The sequence below is a fragment of the Vicia villosa genome, linkage group LG5 (genome assembly GCF_029867415.1).
Source record: "Vicia villosa cultivar HV-30 ecotype Madison, WI linkage group LG5, Vvil1.0, whole genome shotgun sequence".
Classification (NCBI taxonomy): domain Eukaryota; kingdom Viridiplantae; phylum Streptophyta; class Magnoliopsida; order Fabales; family Fabaceae; genus Vicia; species Vicia villosa.
In genome coordinates this window covers 139,454,832-139,469,383 of record NC_081184.1, presented here as the reverse complement: position 1 = coordinate 139,469,383, position 14,552 = coordinate 139,454,832, and the positions used below count along the sequence as shown (strand labels likewise).

Sequence of the window (14,552 nt, the reverse complement as noted above, 5' to 3'; positions counted from 1 at the left end):
GGTAAAGCTCCTCGTCCCAAATAATATGTTGTTCATACTGAAATGCTACTTATTGAACAACCTAATGGTATTAAGAAGTGGAAGTGTAAATGGTGTGGTAAGCTTTACACTTATGATGTGAAGTGCAAAAGTACTTCTAATGGTAAGAAACATTTAGAAGCTCGTACTCAGAGAAAGTTGAGGTTGAAAGGTAATAAAAACAAAGAGGTTACACAATCTAGGTTAAATATAGGTGGTAGTGATAGTACTCCTAGTTTGACAACTTGGACATATAATCAAGCTAGGGTTAGAGAAGTTGCAACACATATGGTTCTATGTCATAAATTTTCTTTTTCTGTTATGGAAGGTGTTATCTTTAATGAGTTTCTAAGAGATTTATCCATGGTACAAAAAGATTACTAGGCAACAGGTTATACTTGATTGAGAGACATTTTATGAGGCTGAGAGAGTTAATATGAAAAAGTTTATGTCTTTGATTAGCAGGATCAGTCTTACAACTGACATGTTGTGTTCTGGTGAACAAAAAATAGGTTACATGACTATGACTGGTCATTTTATTGATTCAAAATGGAAGCTTCACAAAAGAGTTTTATCTTTTAATAATGTGCCACCACCATATTCTGGGGAGGTTCTGCGTACGGAGATGATTAAGGTGATGGATGATTGGGGCATAAGGGATAAGGTTGTTTCAATTTCAGTAGATAATGCTAGTGCCAATGATAACTGCATTGCTAGATTAAAGAGAGATTGTTCTAGTAGGAGAAATTTACCATTAGATGGTAAACTGTTTCATGTGAGGTGTTGTGCACACATCTTAAATTTGTTGGTTTAGGATGATTTTGATATGATTAAGGTGGTTGTTGATAATATTAGAAATGGTGTGAAATACTTGTTGAATTTTGAAACTAGATGCAAAATATTCAAAAAAAATTGTTGATGCGTTGCAACTTGAAGGCAGAATGCAAGTGTTGGATACTAAGACAAGGTGGAACTCAACTTGGTTGATTTTGTCCACTGCATACCACTACAAAAAGTATGGCTTAGATATGCTGGGGAAATGGTGCATTTCTCAACTTTTGCCCGAGACAAATGATTGGGAAGATGTTCATGATATTTGCAGTTTTTGAGAGGTTTTTGCTGATGTTACATCAATTATAAGTGGCTTCTTTTACCTTACTGCTAATTTTTCTTGACTGAGCTTTACATGGTGAAGGTTCTACTTGATAAACCTTCAAGCATCTCAAATAACCCTCATCTACAAGTGACTGCTAATGAAATGAAGTTGAAATATGACAAGTATTAGTCAGAGTTTAATACATTGATTTCTATTGGTGTAATTCTAGATCCAAGGTATATATAAGTAGATAGATAATTAAGTTTCCATTGAATTGTACCTTAGGTAGCTAGTTTTCTGCTTGATATGTTGCCTTGTGATTCAATTTTTTCTATGATGATTTCTGTTTGATATGAATTATGTCTGAGGCTAATTCGGTTTGATCTGCTTGATATGCTGCCTTGTGATTCATGATGTGCCTATGATGATTTTTGTTTGATATTAAATATGTATGAGTCCAATTCTGTTTGACTTGCTTGATATGTTGCCTTGTGATTCAATTTTTCCTATGATGATTTCTGTTTGATATGAATTATGTCTGAGTCCAGTTATGTTTGACCCGCTTGATAAGTTGCCATGTGATTCATGTTGTGCCTATGATGATTTATGTTTGATATTAAATATGTTTGAGGACAATTCTGTTTGATCTGCTTGATATGTTGCCTTGTGATTCATGTTGTGCCTATGATGATTTATGTTTGATATTAAATATGTCTGAGGCTAATTTTGTTTGATCTGCTTGATATGTTGCCTTGTGATTCAATTTTTCCTATGATGATTTCTGTTTGATATGAATTATGCCCGAGGTCAATTCTGTTTGATATGCTGCCTTGTGCTTCATGTTATGCCTATGATGATTTATGTTTGATATTAAATATGTTTGAGGCCAATTCTTTTTGATCTGGTTGATGTGCTGTCTTGTGATTCATGTTGTACCTATGATGATTTTTGTTGCCTTATGACTTATGAGTTGTGATTCAATTGTGCCTATGCTTCAATTATGTTGCCTTGTAAATTCTGTGCCTATGATTCAATTATGTTTCTTTGTGAATTATGTGCCTATGATGAATTCAAAAACTGAGGCCAATTTTGTTACCTTGCGAATTATGTGCCTATGATGATATTAACTTCTGAGGCCAAATCATGTTGCCTTATGAATTATGCTGCCTTATACTCTACTTGATCAAGTAGGCATAAGATGATCTTCATCAAATGGGTATATCCGTTGTTGTATCCAAGTCCTACTTAAGAAACTTCCTATCAACAAAAGTTGTCAACCAACTTAAATTCCCTCTTCCAATTGTAACAAGATACCTATGGAACCAATGATTATGATGAACATGTATCTGAACTCCAGAAGTAGGATCCAGTTTTGGATTGTGAAGGAGGAATTTTGAGAGGTTTTTAGAAACAGTTAAGGGTAATAGTAATTCAAAATATGATATTGAATTATATCTTGAGCCTCCATTGAAAGTTCCCCTTAAAGCTAAGTTTGGTGTTTTAACATGGTGGATGGGGAATGAAGCAAAGTATCATGTTCTTAGTAAATTGACAAAGGATATCTTAACTGTTCCAATTACTACCGTTGCTTCAAAAGCAACTTTTAGTGCTGGAAAAATGGTTATTGATCTGAAATGATCATCTATGAAAACTAAGATAATTGAAATGGTAGTTTGTGAGAGTGATTGGGTGAATGAGAAGTATGGGATTAAGAAAGGTTGCATTGTTAGTGTTGTAAGTAGCTTTTGCTGAATGTCTTATTTTACTTAATATGTATATGCTTAATATGTTTTCTAACTTTATGCCGTTACTTTGTAGCTTGAAGAACCACAAGATGAACCTTTTAAATATCATTTTGGTGAAGACCCGAGTGTCGCTTCTTCGACAACTGCAACTTGAATATTTGTATTTTTCATTTCAAATGATGAGTTTATTCTGAGGCATCATTCAAAAATGTAATCTCCTTTTGTACTTTTTTGAAAATTTAAGTTTCATAACTTATGTTTAAACATTTTTTTTTAGAATCGACAACTATGTTATGTGAATCCTTACGATTTTTTTGAGATTCTGGAAATTCTGGAAGTTTTTGTTTGTTCTTCATTAATCCTTATCATTGTTTATTTCAAATTCTAAAAATTCAATTTTTTTCTATTTCGGGTGGTCCAGGTACGCACCCAAAAAAGTATCGGTCCAGTCTCGGTTCCAATGAAACAGTCAACTATATTATGTTTTATCAGAATATACTGGACCAATTTCGGTCCAAAAAACTGTCGATACCTTTTATGGTACGGTCTCAGTTTACTCGATTATAGTTTTGGTCCACCTCTCGGGAGACTTAATATCCGGACTCACCCGGATTAAAAATTACCCTATATACAACTGCTTAGTCGCCCAAAAAAGTATACATCTTATTTCAATATCTTTTATTTCATATTTTTTACTAACTTGAATGTTAGAGTAATTATGTAATTGCATGTACACTACGGTGACAACTAATCTAAGATGTACACTCAAGGCCGATCTTAATTTTCTAAAGGCTCATGTCAATTAATAAAAATGGATTCCTAATAAAAAACGGAGTAATCAATCTTGAATTTTAATTTTCTTTTTCTGGATTTTGTTTTTTCCTTTAGTTTAAGAGAAAGAAGAGGAGAAAATGATTGTGTCAGACTTAAAGAGAAAGGCGATGGTTGTCAGCAGAGATGGCGACTGGATTTTGTATTTGCTTATTTAATTCTGTTTTATTATTATGCATGTTTCCTCTTTTATGATGATAAATGTGTTTTTTTACTTTTAATTTATTTTGTAGTTTTTTTTGGGTGTTCTGTGGTGAAGTTGTTTTGAGACACTAATATGAGGCTCAAAATTTTATCAGAATTGATTTAAACCTTATCAATGTTGTGTTAGATTAGCATGGTACCAAATAATTTAAAGGCCGTATTTAAAAAATTGATGTCTAGTAAAAAAGTTGTATTTTATTGAACTAAAAATTTGGATGGATATTCTGTTTGAATTGAATTATTTTATTATATCCCTAATCTTCTTCTATTTGTGGCATCTCTGATTTTATTTATCTTTTATGTTCTCTAAAAAACACAATTGCATTTTTATTTCAAAGTTTAAAATTTTGTGTTATGGGGGCGACGTTGTTTTAAGATACTATGATATACGCCTGAACATTTAATTATAATTGATTTAGTAGCATGAAAAAAAGTAGAACTAATTGAAAGAATTATGAAACTTTATAAATATTATGTTATGTTAGACTAACCTAAGTTAAATTATTTAAAAATAAATAAATTTATTAATTTAATTTATTAATCATATAATCGAAAGACTTAATTAAAATAATGCTAATATCGCTCATTTTTAATAATTTTTTTAATAAAAAACCACTTATAACTATCTTATATATTATCATAAAAATTTAGTAATAAATAATTTAATTTTATAATAGTTATTTAAATACTTAACTATAAAGAATAAATATTATCTATAGTTTATATTAAAGGTTAATAAATATGAAATAATTATGCACACATATAAAGCAGGCTAAATGATTGGGACCCTGAGCTATGAGACTGGTTGCTATGGCCCAAGGTTGGCCTTGTGTAAACTAGCTTGCTCGTGATTTCTAGGAGTTACCCATTGTGATTTAGTTCGATAATCCAATTCAGATAAATGGTGTATTAGTCAGGTGTCAAAGATTTCTTTTACATAAAAAGAAGATAATTCTATGCAATGTCATCCAAGTCGACATGGCGACATGTACTCTATCACTACAACCAATAATCAACCTTAGAACGACATTCTAGTTGTGAAGGTCAATGACGAACTACCGATTTAGGATCTAATGGTGTGGTGAAGTATTAAACTAGAACGATTACTGGCTAGATTTGTCACATTGAGCAAATGGAAAATGGTCATAACATATTCTAAATCATACCTCAAATCACTGACCTTAGAGGATCCTAATAAAATATCTTACATTTTGTGTGTCCTGGTCGCATGATACTTCATCTCCTCAACCTCCTCCTTAGATAAACCAAATGCTAGAAAAATCTCTTTCTCCAAGACGCCACAAACAAAACTGTGGTTGTAGGCATCAACTAAACATAGTAGACAAAATCTTATATCATCAACTAAATATCATTTATTATCCCCAAATCATCTAACTTTCCTACCGAGATAATGTTTAGACACATTTCTGGTACATGTATTACTTCTTTCAACATGAGTTTATTGCCATTCCCTATGATCAGAGTCACTTCACCAATACCAACAATCTTGCTTGTGACATGATTTTCCATCTTCATCATTCTAAAATCTCCTCTTTGGTATGATGAGAATAATTCTTCATGAGGTGTAGCATGAAACGATGCTCCTGTGTCAAATATTCAAGTGCAGTCATCAAATACAACATTTAGATAATTGTCATCTCCAATAAGGAAAATATTCTCGTGGTTCGAGGCTACTGCAGTAGTGGTTCCATCTTCCTTATTCTTCTTTGGGTTTATCAAATCTGGATGGACTGTTCCTGTATGTTGATCTCTCTTCAAGAATATGCACTTAGGTCTTTTGTAGCATGGTTTGCCACAATAATAACAACTTAGTGATGTGCGAGACTTGGATCTAGCTTGTGATCTCCCACGACCTCCTCTTTCACGATTCTTACTCATTCCTCCGTTATCAATAATGTTGGCCTCAAACTGGTTGATGAAGCCTCTTTCCCTCCATCTTGACTATTCATTTTGCAAGGAATCTGTAACAGAAACCATGACAAGTTTTCTGTCTGGAGTAGAGTTACTAAGAGTGACGAATAGAGTGTCCCAAATCTCAGGTAGAGAACCTAGGAGTAGAAAAGTTTTCAAATCTTCATTTATCTTCATGTCATCTTTCATCAGTTGATTCACAATACCTTTGAAGGTATTTAAATGCTCGATCATGTTTTGACCGTCTGAGTACTCCAATTTCACCAGTCGTATGACAAGGTGGGCTTTGTTTCTCGGTGTCTTCTTTTGAATCGAGGATTCAAGTTTGGTCCACAACTTATACGCTTTGGTATAAGTTGACACATGCTCGAATAAACTCATATTTATTTATTTTTTGATCATGGCAACTACCTTCCGATTTTGGAGCTCCCACTCTTTTTATTCCTTCCCCTTTGGCTTATCCTTTTGGGAGATTGGCTCATGCAAATCTTTACAATATAGATGGTCTTCCATCATCGACTTCTAATAGGTATAATTATCAGCGGTTCACTTGAACATATCTCCATCATGACTAGTAGAACTCTTCATCTTAAGAACACGGAAAAATAGTTCCTTCAACTAGGAGATTTTGTTAATAATATCGTACACAAGACACATTTTCGTAATACTACAATTTAATACAAACTATAATAGTTCCTTTCTGATGCGGAAGATCAAACAATGTTGCAACCAAATAGCATACTAAGAACTTTCTTAGGAGTATAACACTGTAGTATCTCAGAGCTTAGACACTGCTCTGATACCATTATTGGGACATGACCTCCATAATTTTCCTTCTCTGTGAACTCAAAATAGGCACTAGCGGAAACGTAAATTTAAGTTTAAAGACACAAAAAATTTTAGCGTGGAAAACCTTCTCAATGTGAGAAAGGGAAAAACCATGGGACCTTAGGCCTCTTAAACTTCCACTTCACCCTTAGGTGGACCTCACTATTATGTATCTCTCAATTTGTAATGAACACTCTTACAAATTGGCTCACCATTTCTCTCACAAGGAAACTCTATAAGGAACAATTTTCTCTCTTGAGCAAGACTCTATTTCTCTCTTGCTTCTTGTTGTTCTTCTCTCGAGATTGTGAATCGAATGCTTTTCTTATGGTCCTATTAATAGGAGAAGCAAGCTAAAAGTGCCTTACATACATGAAGACACTTTTCTTTTACCTTCCATGCAAAACACCAAGTGTCCTTTGCAAAACATACACCATAACAAGTGTTGTTTCACTTCTTTGCAAAGCATGCACCATAACAAGTGTTATTCATGCATTACACCATGTGTACACCATACATCTTGCTACTTGTCATCACATGCAACATTCTATTTTGTCAAATGTATGTTGGACATGTTAGTCTTTAATATTACTATGAAGGGTTAATAATTTGACTGAGTTTGAATTAAAAAAAATCATAATCTTAAAGACTTACAAAGTCAATGACTGATTTGGTGGTTTGCCATATGTTATGTTATTGGCCAGTTAGTTCTATGTTGTGAGAAACAAACCTTGCAACTTACACAAGTTATTTTTTGTCATTAGATTAAAAAAAATCCTTCTATGGAATCAAATGAGAAATAATTAAATTAATTGAACCAAGAGTAATTTACTTGTATTCATGGTTATACTTAGGGTGACAAAACGGGTCCGGTCCGTTGGATATGTTCGTTTTGCCCGCACTTTTGTATGGGGCGGACCAAAGTTTTAGGCCCTCACCCTCTAGTGTGACCGTTCCGCTCCGCTCGATTTTTTATGCAGGCTTTTGCGGACACTGAAATTAACATAAATTTTGGGCGGACCAAGATTTTAGGCTCGCATCCTCAACTATGACCGTCCTGTTCCGTCCAATTTTTTTTGCAGATTTTTGAGGTGCGGACTTAAACAGGGAAGACATGCCCGTTTGCCACTCTAGCAGAATCTTTACACAATATCAAAGTCACTGAAGCCAATTCCAGCTTAGGCTACTACTTCCTACTGATATGACAGATGCAGTAGCTTGTTTTGAAGAGAACATTAACCTTTTGTTCCTGACATGTATTGACAGTCATTGACAAAGTGATCGATAGTTCTAATTCGTACAACACACACGAACTGTCCATGAAAAGACTAAGTCAAATGAAATCTTTTTCATAAACAGATTCCCCAAACTATGCGCCATTGCGCCTCTCTCCACTACCACATAAATACCCTACGAATTTAATACCAACCAACTACCAAGTACCAATTATTCAATTTTTAGTTATGCGTCTAAATCACACTCCTTTACACACACATGAAAAATCACAAACAACTCATCATCATAAATGATTACGTAACAGAATCAAACACGTTCAGCTCTATGTTTTTTTATTCTCAAACCGACACCATGAAAGAGCTTCTACTCATTCCATTTCTTCTTCTGTTGATGCTTTTTCACCCTTCTTGCTACTCACTTGACACCATAACGCGAAACCAAACAATCAAAGACGGCGACGTTTTGGTCTCCAACCCTCAAGGAACATTCGTACTAGGTTTCTTCAGCCTGAAGCCAGATTCCAAAACCCGATACCTTGGTATATGGTACAACAGAATTTCTGAACAAACCGTTGTTTGGGTTGCAAACAGAGACACTCCTCTCAGTGACACTTCCGGTGTTCTCTCCATCAACAATGGAAACCTCGTACTCCACGACCTTAACAAAAACAAAAACCTTAAACCCATTTGGTCTTCCAATTTTTCAACTTCTAGTTCCACCTCATTTGCTGACTCTTCAGCTAACCTTTTGGATACAGGAAACTTGGTCTTGTTTCATAATAATGGAAAGAACGTTGTTTGGCAGAGTTTTGATTTTCCAACTAACACTATGCTTCCTTTCATGAAACTCGGATTGGACCGTAAAACTGGTCTGAACCGGTTCCTCACATCATGGAAATCCCCGAGTGACCCAGGAACCGGAAACGTGACATACTGGATTGACCCGACCGGTTTTCCTCAACTGTTTCTGTATAGAAACAAATCTCCAACATGGAGAGTCGGGTCGTGGACGGGTCAAAGATGGAGCGGAGTACCCGAAATGACTCCGAATTTCATATTCAACGTTAGTTACATCAACAACGAAGATGAAGTTTCTATACTATACGGTGTGAAGGATCCAAGGGTGTTATCGAGAATGGTTTTGGATGAAACGGGTCATGTGAGGAGGCTGACGTGGCAGCCTAGCGAACGTAGATGGTTTCAGATTTGGTATGGTCCGAAAGAGGAATGTGATGATTTCAAACAGTGCGGGTCGAACTCGAATTGCGACCCGTATAATGCGGATAAGTTTGAGTGTGAGTGTTTACCCGGGTTTGAACCGAAGTTTGCGAGGGAGTGGTATTTGAGAGACGGGTCGGGTGGGTGTGTGAGGAAGAGAAATGTTTCCACGTGTCGGAGTGGGGAAGGGTTTGTGAAAGTGGCACGTGTGAAAGTGCCTGATACTTCTAAGGCACGTGTGAATGAGAGTTTGGGTTTGAGAGAGTGTAGAGAGAAGTGTTTGGAGGATTGTTCTTGTGTTGCGTATACGAGTGAAAATGAGGTATCTGAGAGTGGGTGTGTTACTTGGTATGGTGATATGGAAGATACAAGAACTTATACACAAGTTGGACAAGATTTGTATCTACGAGTGGATGCACATGAATTGGGTAAAAGTTCTTAGAATAATGCATTCAACATGTTTGTATAAATGTTTTGAAACATAATTTCATTGTAAAGTTAAAGGCTTATGTGTTTGATTTGTTTGGTTATGATGTTTGTTATGAGATTTTGCCTTTTCTGTAAAATGCAGCTATGTATGCAAAACATCCATATGGTTCTCTTGGCAAAAAGGGGATGGTGGCAATAGTAGTTATTTCTTCTTGCTTGGTGTTGTTTATGGGGACCATTTTCGTGTATTGGTTTGTGAAGTCCAGGAAACAATGTGAGTAATATTCTTTTTAATTATCAAACTGGCCATTGTGGGAGGATTATTGATTCAATTGATGTGCTGAAATGTGTTTGTTTTCTTGTTTGATGACAGGGTCGAAAAGGGATCCCAAGTATTCGTTTCGTCTTAGCTTTGATGACTCTTCTACTCAGCAAGAATTTGATAGTACAAACAATTCAAATTTACCGTTCTTTGATCTTAGCTCCATAGCTGCTGCAACAGATAATTTTTCACTTTCTAACAAGCTTGGTGAAGGTGGTTTTGGTTCTGTTTATAAGGTAGCTATTTTTTTTTTAGTATTGGTTTTAATACGTTCTATTGTACCATTGTCAATTTTGGAAAATTTAAACACATGTTTACGATTCACAACTAGTTGGACTAATCGCGGTATTTCTCTAGACATATATATATATATATATATATATATATATATATATATATATATATATATATATATATATATATATATATATATATATATATATATATATATATATAATGTGTTTTATAAAAAGGAAAAAGAAAAGTTTTTAAGAAGTTTCGTTTGGTTGATGGTTTCAGGGTGTATTGAGCAATGGAATGGCGATTGCAGTGAAGAGACTGTCAAAGTATTCTGGACAAGGCATAGAAGAGTTTAAAAACGAGGTTGTTTTGATTTCAAAACTGCAGCACAGAAATCTTGTGAGGATCTTAGGTTGCTGCATTCAAGGAGAAGAAAAGATGTTAATCTATGAGTATCTGCCCAACAAAAGCTTAGACTTTTTCATTTTTGGTATGTGTTGTTTATTTTTACCTGTGTTGCATTAGTGCATAAGCTCTCACTTTTTCATATATAGCAATGTCATTTCCTAGCCATTTATTTATGTTGATATTTTCATACATCAAAGTTATAAAATAATTGACATAACTTACTTAATTCATTCACTAAACCATGAATTGTTTATCTAGATAAATCTAAAAGCTCAGAACTAGAGTGGAGAAAGCGGTTTGATATTATTTGTGGTGTTGCTAGAGGGATCTTATATCTTCACCATGACTCGCGATTAAGAATAATTCATAGAGACCTAAAGGCCAGCAATGTCTTGTTGGATTCTGCATTGAACCCAAAAATAGCAGATTTTGGTATGGCGAGAATGTTTGGTGGAGATCAAATTGAAGCCGTTACAAATCGTGTCGTTGGAACCTAGTATGTATTCATTGAAACATTCAATTCCTTGTATTATGTTACATTATTACATAAACTTCTATCGAAGTTTTAGTGATCTCATTTATCTATATTTTGTTTTTACAGTGGTTACATGTCTCCAGAATATGCCATGGAAGGACAGTTTTCAGTGAAGTCTGATGTATATAGCTTTGGAGTTTTACTGCTAGAGATTATTACAGGAAAGAAGAACACTGGGCTATATGAAGACAATGAATCCACAAATTTAGTTGGACACGTTAGTAGTTCTTAGAAACTATACTCCAAATAATTATAACTCTTCTTTTAATATATAGTTTGATTAATCTAGTAAGTTCAATAATTGATGCAGATATGGGACCTATGGAGAGAAGACAAAGACATGGAGATTGTTGATCGGTCATTAGGAGATTCGTTCTCTGAGCTTGAAGTCCAAAGATGCATCCAAATTGGGCTTTTGTGTGTACAAGATTATGCTGTTGACAGACCATCTATGTCAACTGTTGTATCTATGCTGGGAAATGACTCAACTCTTCCTACTCCAAAACAACCAGCATTTATTTTCAAGAAAAGTAACTATGAGAGTTCAAATCCATCAACCAGTGGAGGAATTTACTCAGTAAATGATGTAAGTATGACTATGATGGAAGCTCGCTGAAGGCCATGCTTATTGTATGATGCTAGTGTGCAGTATACTTGTAAACTAAACTGCAATAAGGTACGCCATAATACTCTCAATCTAGATTCTTACAAGGAGGTATAGTTAAAACCAGCATTTTACTTGTACGAGATGAGTGAGAAACCATAAAAATGAGTGACCATGTCTTGATCCCAAATCTAAAGCTGTTGTGTATTGTGCCTCCACAGTTATATTGTCTTTATTTAATGTAAACCAACGTGGCACTAACACAGCTCCACACTTGTATTTACTGAAGTCCACTCCTTTATGTAAATTAAAGTCATTATTGTAAGTATATAATTGCACGGAAAATGTAAAATCCTGTTGTTATAGTAGTATGAATTACTGTTACTTTCTTTTTATCTTTGAGAATTCAAATGGATAATTGTGTTGAAACATTTTATTTTGTTACTATATATTCTATAAACTCTTAAGATTTTCAATGGCAGAAAAACCCCTTTGTGATCAAAGATCAAAGATCTTATATATTTTATACGTATACTTAATTGGTCTAGCAAACCAGTTTTTTTTAATAACAAACACCGAGTCTAGTATAGATAGTTAGTTGGCTAATTCAATTTCTATTAGTTGCATTTTTTGTGATTGGAAGATACACGTTATCTTAAATTCATCAAATCACTGTTAAAACATTGTGTTAAAGACCAATTCCAATTGATAAGCTTATTGAAACAGAGATACTCGAATATTCACTTTCACAGTACCACAAAGTGACTACACATATTTTTTTTATAAAGAACCTCAAAATGTCTACAAACTCAATTCTGATGGAAAAGTATGAACGGAAAATTACATATTTCATTAACGTAGCTTTTAACGAGCACTTATGGTAGTTTCTGTTAATTCATTTATTGAAGAACCTCCTCCTGATGTTGAAGACTCTTGCAAAACTTGGTTGCCATTTAATACAAATGCTGGTTTTTGAGGTGGGAAGAGAGGTGTTTCATTGGCTAGCATCAAAACAACTTCTAACATGGATGGTCTATTCATGGCATTTTCTTGCACACACATGAGTCCAATTTGAATGCATTTCAGAACTATATCAGAAGGATAAGACTGGTTTAGTGCTAGATCAACTATATCCATGGCCTTTCCTTCTGTCCATAGTGTCCACACCTACAAACGCACAACACAATCTTTAAATAAACTATTGGCCAATTTTAGAGTTACCTCTTTTTATTTTTATAACTTACATGTCCAATTAAATTTGGGGATGCTCTTCCTGTTTCATAACGTGTGTTTCTTTGTCCAGCAATAATTTCTAGTATCAAGACCCCATAACTAAAGACATCAGATTTTGTTGAATATAGTCCTTCCATTGCATATTCTGGTGCCATATATCCACTACAATTATACAAAACTGTTAGACCATCATATAAAATATAGACCCATCTCTATAATACTAATGATTATAAGGGGATGACACTTACTATGTTCCAACCAATCTATTTGTTCTTGCTTGGATCTCATCTTCTCCAAATATTCTAGCCATACCAAAATCTGAGATTTTGGGATTCATTGCAGCATCAAGGAGAACATTGCTAGCTTTTAGATCTCTATGAATTATTTTAAGCCTTGAATCTTGATGAAGATATAATACACCTCGAGCAATCCCACATATAATCTCAAAACGTTTAGCCCAATCCAATGATGATTTTTGGTTTAGATCTGAGTTAGACAATTGAAATTTTAAGAAATTGAATATATTGGGAAACATTAACTTCATATTGAGCTTAAGTTCATAAGAGTTCATCAAAATATATAAAATATATGATGGGCAAGGGAAATACAATTTATTTAAATATTAGGAAGCCATTATTTTCACTTAACCATGAAAATATAGAATTAAGTGGATATATTAAACTGCATTGTGATTGGCTTATGAACAATTTACCTGAACTTATCTACTGATATAAGTATTTATGAGAATGTTGAAGAGAGCTTAGGGAAGCAATGTATACTATGTCTCCATGCTGTTTTCATCTAATTTTTATTAACATTCCATGATAATTTATATGAAAACAGTTTGACCATATTTTCTATTTCACTACAGAAGTGCTTACATTCTAACCACTAATTAAGTTGTTTATCCAAATAGTTCATAAATCATTAAGGTAGCTTGGCTATTAATAGTCTCAATCTTCTCCCATGTTTAGCTATCTAAACATTATAAAGGATTACTAGTACCTTATTTATTTTAGCAGTAGTCTTGCATGTAATGTGCTGATTTCCCTCGCCAATTCAGCCACTATGATCTATGCTTATCTAATACAAGTTCATCCAGGCTAGAGAGAGACAATGAGTGAATTAGTGAGAGGGACATACCGAATATAAAGAAGTCTAGGCTTTTGTTTGGTAAGTATTCGTAAACTAGCATCCTTTCTTTTTTTTCAAAGCAACAACCGAGCAATCTCACTAGATTTCTGTGTTGGAGTTTAACTAAAAGTGTAACTTCAGTTTTAAACTCTTCTTTGCCTTGACCTGAATCTTTGGATAATCTTTTCACTGCTATCTCTTGTCCATTAACCAAGCAACCCTGAAATATTTATCACTTAAATCCCCTTTCATTATTTTTGCATAATTTTTCTATTATGTGATTGAAATGAATATAAAGAGGCGAAGGATGTTCTCACTTCTTTCATCAGTAGATTAATGTAGAGTTTTACTTACCTTATAGACTGAGCCAAATCCACCTTGTCCAAGCTTATTCTCATTAGCACAATTTCTTGTAGCTGTCATTATCGTCTTAAAGTTGAAAAATGGTAGATTTGGATGTGGAGCACCATTATCTTCTCCAGGGGAATCTTGGTTTAATTGCTGCATCATTTTATCTGAAGTTTCAAATGGAAATTTAGG

The 14,552-nt window shown here is 34.2% G+C and overlaps 2 protein-coding genes across 2 annotated transcripts; one reads left to right on the top strand and one right to left on the bottom strand.

Annotated features, from left to right (window-relative positions):
* The first annotated feature begins 8,156 nt into the window (after positions 1 to 8,156).
* On the top strand, positions 8,157 to 12,074 carry LOC131602759 (G-type lectin S-receptor-like serine/threonine-protein kinase RKS1). The gene is made up of 7 exons (XM_058874947.1): positions 8,157 to 9,535; positions 9,679 to 9,810; positions 9,910 to 10,094; positions 10,378 to 10,588; positions 10,765 to 11,002; positions 11,108 to 11,258; positions 11,352 to 12,074. The coding sequence occupies exons 1-7, from the start codon at positions 8,215 to 8,217 to the stop codon at positions 11,655 to 11,657; spliced, it is 2,544 nt and encodes an 847-aa protein (XP_058730930.1). The 5' UTR covers positions 8,157 to 8,214; the 3' UTR covers positions 11,658 to 12,074.
* Positions 12,075 to 12,158: 84 nt separating this feature from the next.
* Positions 12,159 to 14,522, bottom strand: LOC131602762 (G-type lectin S-receptor-like serine/threonine-protein kinase RKS1). Its single transcript, XM_058874950.1, has 5 exons — positions 14,367 to 14,522; positions 14,022 to 14,232; positions 13,127 to 13,364; positions 12,890 to 13,040; positions 12,159 to 12,812 (listed from the first exon to the last, which is right to left on the bottom strand). Exons 1-5 carry the CDS (start codon positions 14,520 to 14,522, stop codon positions 12,510 to 12,512), a joined length of 1,059 nt encoding a protein of 352 aa, XP_058730933.1. The 3' UTR covers positions 12,159 to 12,509.
* Between the last annotated feature and the right edge of the window lie 30 nt (positions 14,523 to 14,552).